The sequence below is a fragment of the Cryptomeria japonica genome, chromosome 3 (genome assembly GCF_030272615.1).
Source record: "Cryptomeria japonica chromosome 3, Sugi_1.0, whole genome shotgun sequence".
NCBI classification, from domain to species: Eukaryota; Viridiplantae; Streptophyta; class Pinopsida; order Cupressales; family Cupressaceae; genus Cryptomeria; species Cryptomeria japonica.
In genome coordinates, this window is record NC_081407.1 from 209,686,991 (window position 1) to 209,709,306 (window position 22,316).

General features: G+C 34.0%; 1 protein-coding gene across 1 annotated transcript; it reads left to right on the top strand.

The window, feature by feature from the left end:
- The first annotated feature begins 20,825 nt into the window (after nucleotides 1-20,825).
- LOC131874040 (secreted RxLR effector protein 161-like) lies at nucleotides 20,826-21,554 on the top strand. Its single transcript, XM_059217255.1, has one exon. It carries the CDS (start codon nucleotides 20,826-20,828, stop codon nucleotides 21,552-21,554), a length of 729 nt encoding a protein of 242 aa, XP_059073238.1.
- The last annotated feature ends 762 nt before the right edge of the window (nucleotides 21,555-22,316 follow it).

The following is a 22,316-nucleotide window of genomic DNA, read 5'->3' on the forward strand; positions in this document are numbered from 1 at the left end:
TGTGTAGACGCCTAAAATTGTCCAGTCTAATTAAATAAATATCTTTATTTATTTAATTATTAAGCCTAATTCTTCTATTAATTAAATAAATCTTTATTTATTTAATTAATTCATTTATTCTCTTCTAGCCTTATTTCTCATTTAAATAAATACATTTATTTATTTAAATTATCCCTTTTCCTAAATTAAATAAATATCTTATTTATTTAATTGATCCCACTTCCTCTATTAATTAAATGTATCTTTATTTATTTAATTAATTTATTAGCCTTTTCTACCCATGACACATGTCATTCGTCTCTTAATTCATATACTACCTACCCCTCTTATTATTTTATTATTTGCTTTACCTACCCTCTAATCATAGCCGACCTCTTTTACACCTCTCAATCTTATCCCTCCATTTCTTATAGTGTCTTCTATATAAGGAGATGCTTCCTTCATTATCAAACCCCTGACTATGCTTTTGAACTTGCATATGCAATCAAGCCTACTTGCAACCACATTTACATTCTTTGTTGAGCTCTTGTGCACACATAAAATCTGAGAGCAAATATATCAAGCAAGATCAATGGAGATAGGAAGAATGGAGATCCAAACCCTATTGGACATGTGATGGTATAATCTTTGTGATTGCATTTGATTTGCATTGTCTTAGGTAATCTTCATATGTTATGGTGGATCTTTGTTGATTGTTAGGCTAGGGTTTTGTGGTTGAATTCATTTAGTCTTTAAATATTGGTGTTTCCACTTTTCACCATATACATTGTGTTTTTTATAACAAGTAGTTTTTTGTGTTCAACAATTGGTCCATTTGTGTTGGATACAAAAGCTAGAGATAACAAATATTTATTGTTACTAATAGGCTTTTGGTCCATTTAGATTGCATATAAGCTATCTTTTAAATAAAAATATGATATTCTACTAACAACAAATGATTTTTTTAAATTCAACTACTAGGGATTTTTAGATTAAGATTTGGTCAAATCTTTAAAAAGTCATTTTAGGACACTTCACAATTGATGTTCATTTTACATTTATAAAAAATAGAAGTTTTGTGATGTTCTATGTAACGACAACATATTGACAAAGTTAGCCTACACAACTACTAGTCCCTCTCCCTTATAATTTGTGAGAATATAAAGTGAGTTTATAATGTCTTGATTCAACCAAATATTACCTAATTATCTTTACCTTTTCTTAATCACACTTCCTCCAGTCATGCATATTTTTCTTAACTCCCTTTATCAAGATAGTTTTTCTATAGACCCAGCTCAAGAGGCGATCTTTTCTTTTCCATGTCACTGATCTAGATAATAGGGGAGAAAGATCTACAATGAAATTATCAACAAGGTCAACCAAAAAAGAATCTATCTTTCTAGAAGGTAATCTTCTACAAATCTCATTAATAAGTTTTTACTCTGAACAAATTCTTCTATATGATTGGAAGGGAGAAGGATTTAATTATGAATACTGTTAAAATGTGACTAGATTCCTTAAGTTCAAATAAATTAGATGAAACAAGAAGTTCAAATAAATTAGATGAAACAAGAAGTTCAACAACTTTTAGAAGAATTTTACTTGTGCATAAAAGATTCAAAATTGTTAAATTTTAAAGGAAATTAAATTTATAATCAAAATTAGCTTTAGGTGTTTTATTTATTTTTTGATGATTCAAATACTTCCCTTTATTCTAGGATTTCATTAGTAAAAACCCATTTGAGTCTAGTTAGATATAATGGTAAGAATTGGTGAATTTTCTTTATCATTGACATTAGTTATAGAAACTTGTGAAGGAACCTGTAATGTCCCCATTTGATTCCTAAATCCAGTCAACCGTGAACAATTCTTTCAGCCCAAGGCATGGGAAATACATCAAATAAATTTATTGTTGATCAAGAAGGAAGGATTAAGTTTAAGGGAGGCATTATAGTTCCAAGGCGTCACAATAAGTTACAAACAAATCTATCACTGCCAAGAAAGGAACATTAAGTTCGATCAAACGATAATCAATTCATTAGTGATATTATTAGTTAAAAACCCACTTAGGAGAAAGATATAATTAATTAAGTTGTTTGTAAAGACATGGATACATATGGAGATTAGTTTTTATATTTAGTCTTGATTTAGAAGTTCTCAAGAATAGCCATGGAAATGGTGGTACTTTGCCACCCTGTTTGCAATGTTAAGGCACACAAACACAAGGACAATATTTAGACATAGCGTCAAGAGGATATTGCATGAGCATAATTTTAAGATAGAAACCATTGTCTCTTACATACGTATATTTGCATGATTACAAAGATATCACTCTGAAACAATGATTGCATATACATCACATACATCTATTCGTACACCAATATACATTCACAATCTACTCCATAGTATTCAAGGGAGGATTGGTTCATAGTTATATCAAACATCCTTCCTTTCTTAAATCAATGAGCATATCAAAATTTTTACTTGGAGAATATTTGTAGAATATTTAATAAACTCAATTCTTGTCATCATAAGAGAGTTTGGCAATAATATTGACTGAATTCATCACTCCTTTACTAATTCATTGGTATAACAAATATAGATATTCATATATATCCATTCATACAAATCAATGCAATTCTTTAGAGATAATTGATTCATTTGTAATTTTATACATTTAATCATAAAGAAGTAAGGAAAACTTAAATTAGCTCTACAGGCGACATTATAGAACCTATGGTACTTTTAGAGTCTTAAGAGAGTTCCTTTGTATAATTCCATACACGTGACAAAATACATAAAGGGGATATATTCATGCTTTATTTGTCAAATTCATTACACGTTATCCAATCTTATCTCCCATAAATTCATGCAACAAATTACTCAAGTTAATTTCAACTCATATTAAAACATAGGTTGTTACCTTTTGTTCCAACATCTAATAAGAAGGACCCAAAACATTTCTAAGAACAATTGTAATAGATTGTAACATATCAAGCCTCTCAAACTGAACAAGAAGATGGAGTCATATCGAAACTGTTATTTTTGAAATAAGTTCCTTCATCTAATCAAAATCCATGTGTCAAGGTTTGATAAATAGATCCACTTGTTTATGGAAACATGATTATTTTTTCAAGAGTTTTTCTTTTATGAATATTTTAGCACTTGAAGCATATGAGCCAAATAAATAATTAAGCCCATCCCATATTTCCTTTGATGCCTTTGTTAGAACAATGTGATGCAAATATGCATCAGATAAGGCAAGAGCAATCAATATTGTAGCCCTACAATCCTTAGTCATCTATTTTGTTGCTTCATCTAGATTTTGTGGTTTTTGAAAAATTCTACTTCATAATGTGCCATAAATCTTTTTCAATAAAAAGTAACTATGTCTTTATTTTCCATGTATGGAAATCACACCCTTCAAATTTAACAACAATAACTAATTTATTTGTTTAGACAACCTTATTACTCCAAAAAAATCTAAATAACTTCAAAGGATTGTATTCATGTTTGTTTTTTCAGTTTTCTTCTTATTACAAGAGAAATTGTACTCAAATATTTTTCATATTGCATGTTATTAAATATAAAACCTAATTTTATAAAAAAAAATAAACCAATTCTTAATTAATAAATTATAAATAATTATATTTTAACAATTCAGAAGCATCCTTCAATATTATTCCAAATATATTTAAAAGACAACACACATAATAAATAACTTGTTAATTATACAAAGAAGTGTTCTAAGTGATAATAAATAGTGTCATTTGATAACTATGTATCTAAAAATCACAACATAGCTTTTATATATAGCCAACATATTATTTTAAATAACTTTGAAATAAAAATAATCTAAATAATATAAGTAAACCAAATATTGTTTTATTACGTCGAAGGTGTTCCTTATGAGAAAAAAACCTCCAATTGAAAAGATTAACGGTGTGAACTTTCGGAAGGATGTGCAAGACGATGTAATTAATCTCAGTCGTTCATTTCCATTAGCACGAAAATTAAATGCGGGCCACATTTATGACATCGTCCTCGTTCACATTTTTATAGTTGATGCGTACGTGGATTTCAAAACCATTCAACAGAAATCATAAAAGCATGCTTTCTCCGAAAGAAAACCCATAGAGTTCAGTTAATAGCTTTCCCGCTCATTGCTCATTCTATCATCATGATTTTTAGTGCAAAATTTTTAGATTACTGCTTACAAAACATGCAGTACTAAAACTATGTGCAAATTAAAAATGCATGGAAAGTTCTATATTAAAATTCACATTCATAGAAAACGCACATTTTCATTTGACTTTTAATAGCTTTTAGAAGCTTTAAATTATATATATTATTTTTTAAAAATTTACATTTTGAGTTTTAAAAATAAATTATATTAATTTGTTTTTGACTTGTTATCTATTAATTTTAATTATTTTTTTGATGAATAGGCCTTCTCTATTAATAAAAAATATTCAAGTACATATTCACAAAAAAAGGTCGGGGGATACAAGATCACCCCGCGAGAGTCACTCGGCCAACAGTTGGATACAAAAAACAACAACAAACTATTCATCAAAAAACTTTCTCAGGCAGCCAAAGTAGTGGCAACTGAGGCAGGAGGATCAGGGTCATCTTTTTTGCCACATGCATCAGTGGGGCCAGGAGTCGGGTCTCGCACATACCACCCATCTTCAGGATCTCTTTCAATTTCTCCTTCCTCCTTTCTGGGAGGCGAGATCACCAAAGCCAGGCGAGGAAACTTGGAGGTATTGGCAGAGGGCCACCCAGAATCAGCAACAAGAGGAACAAAGGCCACAAAAGCATTAGAGGGCCACCCCGAGCTGGAGCCATGCTGTAGTGGGGAAGCTGAGTGGTGGCGGCCAACACTTTGGAATAGACTTAGAATTTACTAGCCAAAGAGAGAGGCTTGGTGATCCAGTAGGCAAGCTTTGTCTCGATTCTGTCTAAGACCGCCTGCCAGAGATCCGAAGGCAAAGCATGGAATGCAAAGTAATTCCCAGAAAGTGAAATATTTCACCATGCTGAAGCCATTTCCAGTCATACTGAAGGATCCAAGGCAGAGCAGGAAGAAAGGACTATTTGCAACATTGCGTCTTGTGCCACTAAGTGGCTGAACTAGAAGCCAAGCAAAAAGTGTTAAGACATTGAAGAGAGGATTGTACATTATCTTCATCCTCAATGAGAGTGAGAAATGAATCATCGGCAAAGTGGCCATTGACAAGCTAAGAAGGTGACTCGGGTAGGGAGATACCACAAACACGCCTAACAGTGATAGCTTTAGCAAGTAACAAAACCCTTCTGTTGCAAGAACATATAAAGAAGGAGCCAGAGGGCACCCCTGGTGAATGGATCTAAAAAGGCCAAAAGCCTCAGACTACCAACCATTAATGGTAATGCAAGCCAAGGCATCCTCAAATAACATTTGCGGAGACTAGATGAATCGGGGACCAAAGCCTAGGGCTTTGAGCATAGCCAAGATAAAAGGCCATTCAATGCGATCATACGCTTTAGCAAAGTCAATCTTAAGAAAGATTGCCCATTGTTGAGAGTGTCTGGCCCAATCCATACCTTCCCAAACAACAATAATATTGTCCAAAATAAACCTGGATTTAATAAATCTAGTCTGTTCTGGGTGGATAATAAGGGGTAGGAGATGTCGAATCTTAAGGGCCAAAGCTTTGGCAATGATCTTATAAGAGACATTAAGCAAGGTGATAGGCCACCAATTGCAAATGTCCTCTGGGTCCCCAGCCTTAGGGATAAACTTGATGTTACCCTGATTAATCATTTTTCCCAAGGAGCGGGAATGAAAAGCTTCTCGATAGACCTTATGAAGGTCAGGACCAACACAAGGCCAAAGAGCTTTGTAGAATTCATAGGGGAAGTCATCACAGCTCGGGGCTTTGTCATCTACCATAGAAAAAGTGGCTTCTTTGAGATCATCAATGGTCAGTAAGAGATCACAAAAGGCCTGTTGCGAGTCAGAGAGCCATTTGGGAACAACAGCTAAGCAATCTTGTAAGGCTTGGGTTCTGGCCAGAGAATCTCCCTGTGCTGTGAACACCTTCTCATAATGACAGACAAAGGCTTGCAATATGTTAGGCAGATTGATGAGAAGAGCCTGTCCCTCTTTTATTTTCTTAATCCCAACAAAGGTATGACGAGCACGTAGAGCCAGGAAGAATTCCTTATAATCCCTATAGCCCACCTTAAGCCAGTGTAATTTGGCTTTTATTTGAGCTCCTCTAGAAGAGTGACTATCAACAACTTGCTTCTGATGTCAGAGTTGGGCTAAATGGAGTTGCGAGGTAGAATCAAAGGGATTCAAAGCCAAAGCTTCTATGGTGGCACATAGAGCTTTGGTGGTCACATCATATGACCACATGTGGTAGATGGCAAGTTGCCTACCATAAATGCGCAGAAACCTCGCAAAGCAGGAAATGGCATCATGCCACCACTCAATCCAACCAGTGTGATGATGGGGCCTTGGCTCAAGATTCCACACTCTTTGAATGTGGGCCATCATGGATTGATGGTGCAGAAGAGACATGTTGAAGTAGAATTGCGTTTTGGAAGGACGTTGCTTAGCTGTCTGCCATTCAATGCTAAACTTTATGGGGAAGTGGTCTGACAGCGTCACATCAACAAGAGGAGTGACGGGAAGATCAAGGTCTTTAGAAAAAGAGAAAAAAGATTGCGTAGATATCATAGCACAATCAAGCCTTTTAAGAATTCTATCAGAGCCAACTCTGAAATTAAACCAAGTGTGCCAGACCCCACTAGGACGGTGGCAGTTGGTGTTGGGATCAAAAGACCCATTTTATTATGCATATAGTACCAGGCTTCTTGTTGTCCAACGGAAAGGTAAAAAACCATCCTTATCAGAAGCCACCTCAACCATATTGAAGTCCCCACACATGACCCAAGTGGCAGATGGAAGATTATCCGTGATCCATTGCTAGAGGTATGATCTTTCAACCGAATCTTTGGGAGCATAAACATTAACGATCCCAATAGAATGATTATCAATAGAATGAAAAACCCAGACGGCGCACCGCATGGGATCAACCCCATGAGAAATAACTGCAGAGCACCACCGAGGTGAAATTAGAGTGACAACTCCCCCTCAAACAACTTCATGTTGGGACGAAAAAACAAGGCTATCTAGCCAAATAACACGACATGCACCATAAAGCATGAAACCTGCAATTTTAACTTCCTGGAGGCAAAGGACATCCAGGCCTACAATACGTTGACAAACATCTCGAACAAAATACTTTCTGGTGAGGTCTTTGAGACCTCAAACATTCCATGAGATGTAATTCATAACAAAACCAACATATCATTTTCATCCCCAAGAGAGGAGAAGCTATTGTGTAAAAAATCATGTTCCCCACTGGAGATGACTCGTCATTTTTCTGAACCACCATCAACAATCTCCGCATGCTCTGAAGGGCTGCAAGAATGGTGTAGAGAGTGTGGACCAGAAATCGTAGACACGGTCTGAGGAGTGTGCACCCGAGGAGGGTAGGTAGCACCCTCAGAAGAAGCATTCCCCTGTTGAGAAGGGTTTGAAACTAAAGTGGGAGCCGCCTGGGAGGATGGAGACTACAAAGGAGGATCCGTCGTCGGTTGAGAACTAGAACCAACGAGAATCTTTTGGGCCAAAACTGCAAGGGTTTTTCCTTTACGAACCACCATGGTCCATTCATCCTTCTTAGCTCCCTCCACTGGTCAAGAGCCAGATTCCTTAACAAGGGGTTTCAATTTCAGAGTTGCCTCTGTCGATTGGCATCGATAACAAGTGTTGGGTAGGTTCAAATATAGAACCTTTTGGGTGAAGGTAGTACCGTCCACTTGAATATCAATCATTTCTTTTAGGTCGCGAGAAAGGTCGACCTCAACACATACCCTCTTTTGAGGGAGAGCATTAAAAAAAGGTCTAGCTTGAGGCAGACAACTTTGCCAACAGACTAAGTAATGGTTTTCATGAAGGGCCAACAAGGCAAAGGAAGACTAGGGAACTCAACCCAAACTGAAACTTGCAATTTTTTGTCATCTGAAATAGAAAAATCGCGAGACCAGCGCTGGAAGACCAGAAGGGACGACCTAACAATCCACAAACCATGAGAGAGAATAGCCTCGACATGGGAAGGGTTTGAAAAGAAAAACAAGAAAAAACCTTTCATGAGATTTTGGACACCATCAAGCCTAACTCCATGATGAGACCAGGCTTTGGCGACCCAGTCATGAAGCATGCTTTCAGGAGGGATCCTACCCACAAAATATCCTATCAAAGTATATTTTTCAAGCCACTCATAGGCATTGTCAAAGTCTTGAACAAGAAGTACAACATCAGGCGAGGACATAACTCGTGAAACACTTTCGAGACAAACTTGCGAGGGTGTTTGCTCAATGGCGCCATGAGGTTCCGTTGTAGCAACTCCAGCACCAGCATCAACTACTAGGCTAAAGTTGGTTGGAGACATAATAAACACAAAAAATCTCGCAATAAATGCGGTTTGAAACACACAGGATGGAACACGCAACCTCAAACCCTAGCAGAGCAAAAAATCCATCTCGAGTAGGAGACATTTGAATTTTTTTATTTTTTATTTTTTAAATTATATTATTAAAATAATAGATATAGTATATTAAGAATCATATATTTAAATATTTTTAATAATAAATTATATATTTTAAAATTTTAATTTAAATTTATTTTAATAATTATTTTATTATAATGTATATTATATAGAAATTATAATAATATTATTATTTAATTTTTCAAAATATATCTATAGGTAACTAATATTAAGTTTTTCATAATTATTTTTATTCATATATAAATTGAATTAAAAAAATAAATAGATAATTTGTGTTTGTATTATATTGATTCCTTCATATTTAAAATGTCATTCCATCGTTTAATATTAACAAGCTCCAAATGCAATATTTTTGGGATTAAACTATGTTCTATTTTTGGAATGTATGTTTCCAATCATACCCACAGAAGAGGAGTTCTTACTCACTTTCTCCTCTTCCTAATGATGAATCACTGGGTGTCATTGAAAATGTCAATTCTAAAAAACTTGCATTTAAATTCATGGACCATGGAAAACTAATTCTGTATATTAATAAGTTTATTATATATTAAGGTTATTTTTAATTATTATTAATTTTATTTATTTGAAATTGTTATTTGTATTAACATTTAGTTAACTTTGCATTTTAATTTTCTTTTTAGATTTAAACTCGAAATTGTTATAATTATTTGTCTATTTTGTGAAATAAAAATAAAAGCTATTACAAGTAGTTCAAATTATAATTATGTATCTTTAATTAAAATTTGAATTATTGTACAATAATTATATTTTGAACTTTTATCTTAATTTATATAATATTTCATAAATTTTATTTTGGACATTTTATCATTTTTTGCTTTGTTAAATATTGATGTTCTTAAGTTTTTTTACAGGTTTTATATTATGTTTTTATTTCAATAATTTCATAATTATAGAAATGATATTTCTTTTAGTTAATCACTATTATAAATAATGTAGAGATAGATAATCAAATAAATCTATCTACATATCTCTCTCAATGACACATAGTCTCCATGTTTCTCCCTCTCCCTCCTTGTCTCTATATCTCTCTCACTCACACACCATAACTCTCTCTCTCTCTCTCTCTCTCTCTCTCTCTCTCTCTCTCTCTCTCTCTCTCTATATATATATATATATATATATGTATATGTATATATGGGTTAATGCAAGAAGATGAGTCCATGTTTTGGCCAAAAAGTGGAAGTGTTTTCCCCGATTTTCAGATTTTGTCTCATTTGAGCTTAAATTTTGAAACACTTAAAGATTGAATCTTGAAAAAAGTAAGTATATAAAAGATAGCCCTTTGAGTGTACTTTCCAAATATGTAATTTATTTTAATACCCACATAATAAAAAATAACTTTTTGAATGGAGTTCTAAAAACTATGTTTTAAAAATGCTTGTTTCAGGACCATACCATGCATGTGTACGACCCACACTTTTTGACACAATTAATATTATTTTCTCAAACCGTTTTGGGAAATGATTTGTAACACACTGAAGATTGATGAGCATATTTTTGTGTATTTTTTTTCTAATATTTTTTTTTTAATTAATTTTTTAATGGCCGTAATTATCTTTTTAAAAATTTGACGTGTACAACTCACATAATTTGATGTAAACTTAACATTTTTTATTTTTTTATTTTAAAATACAAAAGAATTTTGTGTAGATTGATGATATATAATTTTTTTTCCAAAATTCTTTAAAATAAAAAAGTTATTAAATTAACAAAATTAGTTAATATTTCAAATTTATGGACCCGATTTAGTATAAATTAAATGAAAAATAGTTAAAATAACCAATTTTTAAATAAATTTACATATTTAGAATCTAGACATTATAATCTGAAACAGGCCCCCGTTTTGTTTAAAAGCGGGCCCTCGTTTTATTCTGAAACGAGGACCCATTTTTTTTTGTTTCGGACCCTCGTTACCTTTCGGCTCGGGAACCCAAAGCATAAATGGGCCTCCGTTTATAAGAGCATGTTTTCCAACGCGCAAACTTCCACGAATTTGTGACTCATTACCTTGCCCATATATATATATATATATATATATATATATATATATATATATATATATATATATATATATATATTGAGTTATTTCTCCTATATATTGACCTATCTCTCTACCTCTACCTCTCTCCCTTTCTCTTCACATATAACTCTATCTCTCTTTCTCTTTCCATTTATCTCCATCTCTCCCTATTTATCTCTTTATCTTCTCATTTATCTCTATCTCTCTCTATTTCTTTATCTCTCCATCCTTCCAATTTCTTTCTCCCTCACTTCATATCCATTTGTTTGTCTCCACTTCTTTCTAATTATCTATCTCACTATCTTTGTCTATCTTTCCCCCTCTTTATATCTCCTTATATCTCTATCTCTTTATCACTCTATCTCACCATTAATATATTTATATATCTCTCCCTCTCCCTCCTCCTCTATATATCTATCTCTCAATATCTCTCTTTGTGTTTATCTCTCTCACTACATCTTTCTCTCTATCTATTAGTCTCCATATTTTGATCTCTTTCTCTATCTTCATATCTACCTCTTTTAATACCCTAAAAATGGTCATCTAAACCATGGGCCCCTAATCTCGACAACATCACCAAGGTCCTAACCAAAGGCAATTAAAAATTAATCTTGAGCACACAATTAATTTCTTCAAACACCAATGTCACATGGCAAATTAATCAACCAATATTAATTAAATATTTATTTATTCAATTGATCATTGCAAGTAAATCATTTTTAAACAATTATCCTATTTATTTTTATTGAATATCCTAGTTTATTTAATTAAATAAATCAATTTGTCATTAAATCATCAAAAAATAAATTAATTGAAAAAAAGAATTAAAATTTGAAAAAAGAAATCAAACGGAGATAATCTTGAAAAACAAATTGAAGAATAATCTCAAAGAAAACAATTAAAACATTTAAATATCAAAATTGAATGAAATAGAGAATAAATTAGTTTTTTCTGATTTTATCTTAATTTTAGTTCAATTTCCTTTAAAATTGAGAAAAGCAACCAATCACATCAATTCACCTAGATTGTGCTTCCTCTTTGAAAATCTTGACCACTCATCATCATTTGATCTCAGCCATTGGTTTCTTTTTGAATTTTCTATAAATTCAGGCTCTCATCTCTCATTCAAGGATCCTAGAGAATATATTGTTATTATGTTGTTTTTGCTCTAGGTTCACTAAGATTGTGCATTGAGATATTACATATTAGTTATTGCATCCTTATTAAATCATCTAGCTTAATATTTCTTAAATCATGTTAGCTTAAATCTTGCATATCTAGCTTAAATCTTGCATTCATTTAGCTCTAATTCATGCTCATATAGATTAAAAATCCTTCATTTAGGTGTCATCTAGTCACTGGTATTGCATATGAAATCTGAGAGCAAGACTAAACTCGCATCTACTAAAAGGCAATAGCTCACTTTGTAATGGTTTATTATTCATTGATTATTGATTTACTAACCATGCATCTAATGACTTAATTGAAGTGTTGTGTATTTCAGATACAGATACAAGTCCACTTTTCACACACATTTTTGGTGCCCATCGTGGGGCTCGAAATTCAATCCTTCGGCCTCAAAATCACTCTTTTTTCTATCTTTCAATTCTCATCTTACAGTCTCTACTAAATATCGTACGAGTCTACTTCCTTCATCATATGACATTCTATCAAGATCTATGTTTTATCGTGTGAATCAGAAAAGGAGCTTGTATGAGTTTCTGCTCTGATTATTTGACTGTGTTTTATCGTTCGGGCCTGTGAGAATACTCATGTGAAAAGGTATAATTTATCATACGAATTTTTGTTTTATCATTTCAAAAATAGTTTACTTTTTAGAGTTTTCTGTAAATTGAATTTAGATTTTGCTAACGCTGATGCTAACCCTGGTCTGTCTTCTCTTTGCCTGAGGTTTTTACAACCTAACTAGTTTTCTTGCAGAATGCTTGTCAGAGAGTTTATCAATCAAGCATACGCTTGTCAAAGAATCGAAAACAAAATGTCTTTTGATCCATTAGTTTTGCAGGTTGTCTAAAGAAAATCGACCAAACTTAGTGTATTCTTTAAAGTTCAATTTTTAGGCACTTAAATTGCTATCTATTCAAAGAACAAACCTGTCTTTTGTGTTTTCAGAAAAATTAGAGAGGTAGGAGAGTATGCTCTTGTCTTTTACAGACAATCAAAAATCTAGACCCTCGAAGATTTTTCTATATTTTGAGATTTGTATACCTTTAGCAAGCCTGTCATAGTGGGAAAAAGTAATCACCCTATGAGAACGACCCAAGTGAGTACAGTTGGACCTAAGCATTCCAACTCACTATAATAAATAGGCCTCTGGTGATTAAAGTCTTAGAGGACAGGATTATTTGATTTTTCTCTTTGAGATCTCTCATATCGAGCATTTTGTAGGGCCTCGCAGTCTCAATCACGTTTACGTGACTACATCTTGTTTTGGTACCTTGTCAGGCTATAGGCCTCAATCGTTCTTGCATGACTTCAAGGGGTAATTTCGAATGAAATTTTTGACTAAAGAACTATAAGATAGAAGCTACTTGATTCACCTCTGAAAGGGGGATAACTTTTGTGCAAGAGAGATAGTAACTCTCCCAAGACACTTGTCATATTATGCCCCCATTAGCATTTGGATTCGGCTAATACGACATTGAGAATCCATTATGTGAGACTTAGCGGCCATATTCTGATTAGCTATTGGGTGTGTACCTAAGTTAGCAAGCAAAGGTTTTCTTCTCTAAGCCAACTTTCATAGGGTTAGTGTGTTGTGATTGAAGTCATTATATATATCTTGCGTGTTTTCTATGTTTTCATCTCTAAAACTGAAACTGAAAAACTGAAACTAAAACTAAAATACTAAAACTAGAGAAAACAAATCAAACAAATCAACAACTCAGTGATAAACTCAGTTCGTGTCCAAAACCTAGTCTTCGTCAGTAGTTAAAAAAACTTTGCCTGTCAGAATTTCATCTTTGTCTAGTCCTTTGTTGTACGAGTCTACTGAATTGTCATCCTGCTACATACCTATTGTCATACGAGTCTTCATTGATCTTAACAGTTTGTCATCTGGCTCTGTAAAACCTGTTGTACGAATCTAAAAAAATTGTCGTCTAGTCTTTAACAGTCTGTCATATGAATATACATCACAGTCAGTATATTATCATCTGGATTTTGCCCAACTATCATATGAAATCAGGCAGCAACTCGTACCAAAAATTATCTTTATTGTCTGCAAATAGCTAAACTGTCGTCTGGGTCTGAAAACTTTGTCGTACGAATTCCTAATCTTGTCAATCAAAATAGTCAAAATTGCCCAGATCAGTTTACAACAAGCATAAAATTGGATATCATAATTCTGAGCATAAACAATCTCGATAGTGTACCCTGTCGTTGTGTTGCACGATTTTGCCGATCATCTTCGAGCTAGTTCAATCAACATTTTATCAAACCTAAGTTAACTTAGATAATGTATTACACAAGATAGATCGAACCTGAAACCAGACCAGATCTTAGTTACTTCTCTTAATCACTATGTTAAACGAACAACTAGCTTCAATTTGATCTTGACTTATGCACCACATCTAGCTCTTGGTCTCATTGGTTGTAAATGCCTGCTCAAACCAGAAGTTCTCGCAAGAAAGATAACAAAGGTAAAGGAGTATCCTTCTCATCAAACAACAATCCATTCTTTGTAGAAGAACTCGTCCCAAATAAACCTTCATCGTCACAAATACTAATTTTTGATCTACCAATTTTTTATCAGCCTCTATCTCCCACCATGTCTGGAGAAAGGCAAGAAAGATAAGCTACTAAATGTGATACTTATGACAACCTCAGGAACCATGCTACTAAAAATGATTCCTTATCAGATGAATCTGTAGTCTCTGAACCTATAGAAACTGTTATAAATAAATATCTAAATGATAAACATTTCTAGAAAATGATGAAGATCATCATGTCTAGAGAAAAGGAAGAGCATTTTCTAGAGCTAGCAAAGCAAGGCGCTAAACTTCCTATAAATTATGACATTGAAACCCTCATCACTAAAGAGGAAGAGACACCTTTAGTGCTGGTAAAAAAACAATTACAAGCATTACAGACAGAAATCACAGAACCGAAAAAACAAGGATAAAACATCAAAGCAATATTCTCTAGAGATGATATGCTCGTTCCCATTTGACAAAAACCTTTACATGCCTCCATTCCCTTCAAGAGTGGAGATTCCCAAGTTTGACAAATATGATGGGAATGCAGATCCTCAGGACCATGTCAGAGAATTTTGTTCTTTATGTATGGAATTCATGCATGAACAAGCATACCTCATATACCTCTTCTCGAGAAGTTTAGGAGGACAAGCTATGGAATGGTTTTCAAGCCTACCTATGGGAATCAAAACTTTTGAAGAATTAAACCAATTGTTTCTACAACAATACTCCTATAACATTCATCATCCAGTCACTATGATTCAGCTTTGCAACACTAAACAGAAAACAAAAGAACCTTTTCTCACCTTTATTCAACGTTGGAGAAAGATATTCTCTAGATATTCACGGCCTATTCTAGATTCTGAGAAGATGGATATCTTCATCATTAACCTGATCCCTGAATTGAAATATAATATCCAAATGCAAGTTTATCCTTCATTCAACAAAATGGTAGATAGTGCCATCGGAATGGAAGATGTGCTCATAAAGAAAGGAGATATATCACTTTGGAAAGAAACATCACAAGGTTCTAGTTCTAAAGAAAAGAACAAATACTGGAAATACGACAAAGATAACAATAGAAACATTGTTAATGACGGAGTGGTAGACACTATTCAAGCAAAATCAAAATCCAAAATATTTAACTTGGTCAACGACACACAAGCACTCAAAGCAACTGAAACTACAACAAAAAATCCTCCAAAAAAATCAAAAGAATGGTTTAAAGAGAAACCTTGACTTTCAAAGCCTAAACGTGATTTTACTCCTCTAGACGAATCATATGAATTAGCTTTTAAAACTTTATTGGCAAATGACCTGGTAACATTGCCAGACAATTCTAGACCATATGATCCAGAAGTTAAACCCAAATGGTGGAGAGAAAAAGAATATTGTGAATACCATCGAAACAAGGGTCATACCACAAACAACTGCATGAATCTCAGACATGAAATTCAAGATATCATCAATGCTGGCAAAATCATTGTTGGAAATCACATGACTAATGCTGATCACAAGGCTTTTAAAGATCCCTTACCTTCTTATGAACAAGATGATTCCTCAAAATCCAAGGGAGGTGCTAAAATCAATTACACCTACACTAACAATGACAACGTGATCAACATGATTGAATCTTCCCAACCTGAATATTACAATGTGATAATAATCAAAGATAAACAAAATCAAGCACAAACTGTCAGTGTTGTGACCCGTGCTCAAAAGAAGGTTACTCTCCAAGGAGCTAGTTCCTCAACTTCTGCTCAAACAACATCAAATCTACCTTCTTTAAACAAACAAACAGATACAATCACAGCTAAATCTAAGCAGTTGGCTTCATCATCCTCTCTTGGTTATAGGATTGTCGAATAATTGAAAAGAACTAACGCTTAAATCTCCATTTTAGAATTGTTTAAGATCTCTTCTGCTCGTAGAGAGATCCTGGACAAAGTTTTTCTCACTACTAATATTCCTAAAGATTTAGATGTAGAACGATTTTAATCTATGGTGGGTCACCTAACTTTGCCTCATTACCTCACTTTCTCTGAAGAAGATGATAACTCACTGAATCACCTGCATAACCAGCCATTACACATCGAAGCTATGATCCATAAACACTGAGTTAAATATGTTTTGATACATGGATGTGTTGGGTTGAATATTTGTACCTACAATCTACTGACACAGCTGGGATTTTCTAAAAATGTCATTGATCCAAGAAAGAAAATAATGATCAAAGCTTATGATGAAGAAGAAAGAACCTCTAAAGGTCTGGTACTATTACCAATCAGGGTAGGACCTATGGAAAGAGATGTTATTTTTCAAGTCCTTGACCTTCCTCTTTCATACAACATCTTACTGGGCAAGCCATGGATTCACGAAATGAAAGCAGTACCATCTACATATCATCAGTGCTTGAAATTTCCTTACAACAGAGTTGAAGTCAGTGTTCCTGCTGATACAAGCTATACCTGTAATACATTAACACGGAGTACTGATTCTTTTGTTCCTCATAATAGAGCAGCCTCTACAACTGAAACTTCAGAAACTTTGCTGAAAGATTTAGAGAAGAAATTGAAAATCATAAATACTGGCATGGATGGATACAAAATAGAACCTATACTCTCAATAATGTACCTTCCTCCATCACCAAGACAGTCGGGAAAACCATCTGAGGTTATGAAGCCACAAAATTCAACTCCAAATGTCATTTATGATAGTCTCTTTATACAATCCTCTACTTCCCTTGCAAATGAAATAGGAGAGGACGTTGTTCTCAAATGGATTTTCAAAGAAGATAGTACAAACAAAGAAATATGACATTGTGAAATTTCCTCGATACAATATGGTCTAGGCTATAAGATGCTTCAACACATGGGATATTCGGACACTCATCCTCTGGGCAAGCATTAAAAAGGTATTGTTGAGCCTATTCAGCTACAAACTATGTCTGCAAATGATAAAGCTAGACTTGGGTACAATCCAAGAAAGTCATCAGATCATAAACATACTTCTCACCATCAACCTAAGTGGAGGAAAAAGATACTACCATCAACATCACAGGAAATCAATACTCAACAAACTTAGGAAGAGTATGAAATGAACAAGAAGATTCAGCAATCAGGAGAGAAGAATCAGCTGGTATGCAAGTTCCAATTATATCAGCAGTAACACTACAAGGAGTAGAAGTCCCAGAGGATATGAGAGAAGAGGTAGAAAGAATTAAAGAATTGTTTGCACCACTAAATATTTTGGTTACATACACAGGTAGACAACAAGTAGATGATTTAGAAACTGACTCGAATGAGTGTGAATGGGGTCCAGATCATCTCTCATATACACCTACTATAGAAACTCCTAAAGAATCTAGTGATATCATAGATGAAGCACAAGAGGAAATCCGCTTAAAGTTGCAAAAGGAAATAGAGGAAATCAGACTAAAAAGACAAAAAGACTATGAACAACAGCTAAAAGAAGGAAGAGCACAAGCAAATTCTCCCTCTAATGAGATAGAGAAAATCATATATGGAACTACAAAAGAAGAATTAGAAGCTGCAGAAGCAGGACCAATCATCAGTTCAGAAGAAACTGAATGGAAAAGATGACAGGGACTAATAGAACCATCAAGGTTATGTCAATAGGTGTGTCAAATACAAGTGATCAATGAACCAAATCATGAAGGAACTTGTAGCATCAAAGATTTAAGTATTGATACTATACATACTTTTACTAAATCACTTGAAGATGAGTCAGAAACTTCATCTTATGACTCTGATAACTCAAACAGAAGCCCTATTTATAACAATAACTATTCAACATCATATTATGACTACTCCATCATGAATGATGAGATGTTGCCTATTGACCATGTTACTATCACACCACAATATGTAGTCCATTTTGAAGTAGGGGACGATGCTAGGAGTAGGTCGGTTGGGTTAGGTCCACTAAATATTAACATGCACTTCGATAATTGTATTGTGACTCTTCCTGGTCTCGAGACATCTATGCAAGGTAGTCTTCTGGAACTCGAATTGTCGGTCCGAAGTTATGATGATAATACCATGAACTCCCTTGAACCTATTAAAACTTTATCCTTGATACATCCTGAACTGATTGACTATACTCTTTACAACCAACATTTGAATATACCTACCTTCGCCAATGACTACACATTAGCCTGCTATCTTAATGCAGTTGAACCAATTAACTCTTCCACCAGTGATCAAAGTGAGAACATGACTGAGACAGACATCAACTATCTCAGTTGCAAAAATCAAACAAATAAACATAAAGTTCTGATGATGAAAACCACACTATGGCGGTGTCAGAACAAAAAAAAAGTAAAAATAAAGGATGTACCTAAGGGTGAAAACCTCTCTAAGGCACCTGAGGGTGAGATAGTTGATATGTTGCCAAGTCACTTCCAAGAAAGGTTTTCAATATTGATTGAACCAACTCAACTAGTCAATATTGGAATTCAAGAGACACCACATATCATTCATTTAGCTCAATCACTATTAGCAGAAGAGTTAAAAGATTTCAGCAACCTCTTTTCAGAAAAGAAGATCAACTTTGCATGGACATACTTCGATATGCCAGGACTAGATCCTGATCTCATCATGCATCATCTCTTTATTACACCAAGAGTTAAAGCAGTCAAACAAAGAGTTTGTAAGATGCATCCTTATGTGGCACTGCTAGTCAAAGCTGGATTTATTAGAGCTATAGACTATGCAGAATGGATATCAAACATAGTACCTGTATCAAAGGTAGACAAATCTATTAGGGTTTGCATAGACTTTAGGGATCTCAAGGAATCATGTCTGAAAGATGATTTTCCATTTCCCAATATTGATATGATAGTAGATATGACCGTTGGATATGAGACATACTCATTAATGGATGGATTCTCTGGTTATAATTAGATCAAGGTAGCTTCTAAGGATCAAGAAAAGACAGCCTTCACATGTGCATGGGGAACCTTCTGTTGGAATGTCATGCCATTTGGACTAAAGAATGCAGGAGTGACTTACCAAAGAGCAGTAACCACTATCTTCCACGATATGATGCAGAAAAATATGGAAGATTATGTTGATGACACCCTAGTAAAAACTATGAAGAGATACACACATATCCAACAACTAGGTCTCATACTAGATAGAATGGAAAGATTCAAGCTTCGGCTAAATCCTAAAAAGTGTGCATTTAGAGTAACATCAGGGAAATTGCTTGGTTACATAATTTCAAAGAAAGGAATTGAGGTTGATCTTGAAAAGGTCTAAGCCATAATGGAAATGCCTCCGCCCAAGAATATCAGTCAAATAAGAAGTTTACAAGGATGTCTCCAATCAATAAGATGATTTATATCTCAACTAGCAGACAAAGCTCAACCCTTCACAAAAGTATTAAGGAAAGGAATCCAGTACAACTGGGATGCAGATTGTGAATGACATCTAAAAAAAATCAAAGACTATCTTTATAATCCACCTATGTCGATGCCACCAATTCAAGGTAAACCATTGATTCTATACATATCAACTACCGATACATCATTGGGGGCACTTCTAGCACAACAAGATGAGAATAAAAAGGAAAGAGCTATATATTATATCAGAAAAACCTTGGTGTCTTATGAAATGAACTATACTATCATAGAAAAGGCTTGTTTGGCACTAGTCTTTGCATCACAGAAATTAAGACACTACATGTTATCACATTCTATTAAGTTGGTGGCTAAAATTGACCCACTCAAATATATTCTAATGCAAAGAGAGTATGATGCTCTCATTAAAAATGGAACTTGGAGGTTGGTGAACCCTCCAATTGGAATCAAGCCTATTGGCTGCAAGTGGGTATATAAGAACAAATATAAAGCTGATGGCTCACTTGACAAACACAAAGCAAGACTTGTAGCAAAAGGATATGCTCATAAAGAAGGTGTAGACTACACAAAAAATTTTGCTCCTACAACAAAGTGGGGTACTATTTGAACTTTATTTTCTTTAGCAGCACAAAAAGGATGGAAAATACATCATATGGATGTTAAGACAGCCTTCTTGAATGGAGATTTGAAAGAAGATGTCTATATGGTGCAGCCCGAAGGTTTTGCTATCAAAGGTCAAGAGAAAAAGCTATGTAAATTGATAAAATCTTTATACGGTTTGAAGCAAGCACCACGTGCTTGGTATGAAAAATTAACTGAACATCTCCTGAAATTAAATTACAAACACTTCAATCTAGATGACGCAACTCTATTTTTCAAGAAAGTTGGTAGATTATGTAGCATCCATTAAGAGAGAACCAAAAAAGGTATTTGATATGACAGACCTAGGTTTACTTCATTATTACTTAGCCATTGAAGTCATTGAAAATCCTAAGTTTATTTTTATTTCTCAGAAGAAATACATTAGAGAGTTATTATGCAGATTTGGAATGCACAATTGTAATTTTGTTTCCACTCCAATGGAACAAAATTTAAAGCTTTCTACCAATGAAGGAGCAGCTTTCGAAGATCCAACCAAGTACAGGCAGCTTGTTGGAAGTTTGATTTATGTCACCACTACTCGTCCTAACATTACTTTTGTAGTAGGAATTATGTCCAGATTTATGCATAAACCATGTGAAGGACATTGGACTGCAGCTCAACGAGTTCTAAAATATTTAAAAGGAACTCAGACTCTTGGCATCAAATACTCAAAGGTTTTAGACTTCCATCTCAAAGGTTATTCTGATTCAGATTTTGATGGCGACAAAGAAAATGGGGTATCTACTTCTGGTTATTTGATGACTCTTGGATCAGGCGCTGTCACTTGGAGATCGAAGAAACAAACAATTCCTACTAACTCTACAACTGAAGCCAAATATGTAGTAGCAGCTCAAGCCACCAAAGAAATTGTGTGGCTCAGGAAAATTCTCGATGATTTGCAGGAGAAACAAACAACTTCAATGCCTTTACTTGTTGATAATAATTATGCAATTCAATTGGCCAAGAATCCTAGATTTCATGATCACACCAAGCATATCAACACCAAATATCATTTGATTCGATGTCATGTTGAGGTCAAAACCTTACATTTACAACATTGTTCCACTGCAGATCAAATTGTTGATATCTTCACCAAAGCATTGGGACGTGTAAAATTTGAACAATTTCGAATGCTGCTTGGCATGACAGATGTCCCTTTGGATTAAGGGGGGAATGCTAACTAATCCTTCAAGATCTTTAGTTTGTTTGATAGTTCAAATAGTTTAGGTTTGGTAGTTTGGTTTTCTAACCACCTCTGCGGTTTCTACCCTAACTGTTTTGTTGTTCTAACAGTTTGTGTTGTATATATTTCTTTTATTTTCTTTAATAAGATTGTGTGCCTGTGTGAATCACGATGGTGACTATTCCGATTTCAAAAATAGACATCTTTTCTACACATATGGATATGGATGAAGATTTTTGACACCACTTTTTGAGTTTTTAACTTTTTCGAATTGACATTCAATGAAGGAGCTTGAATACTCAGGCATTGTAAAGTGCAAATCTACTCCCGTATCTGTAAGAAAGCTTTTTTGGTCTCCATGTCCACTTGATTAATATGTTGTAGCGTTTGAAGAGTTGAGAGGTTCTCCCAAAAATGTGACGAATGCTTGTATATCTATAAATATATGTATATACACATGTATATATGCATACACATATATATGTACATATACACATACACACATACATACATATATAGATATGTGTTTACACACTATCAAAATGATAAAGGATCATAATCATAAAGACATAATTATGATATATAGAAGATATCAAGTGTATGAAAATTTTACAATTATAATTTTAGAAAGTATATGTAAACAAGTTAAATAGGAGAACAGTAAAAGTGGGAAAGATGAAGCATAAACAAAGAAAAAATACAAACCAAGTAAGTAGAATATAAGAGTAAAATAAATAGCAAATAA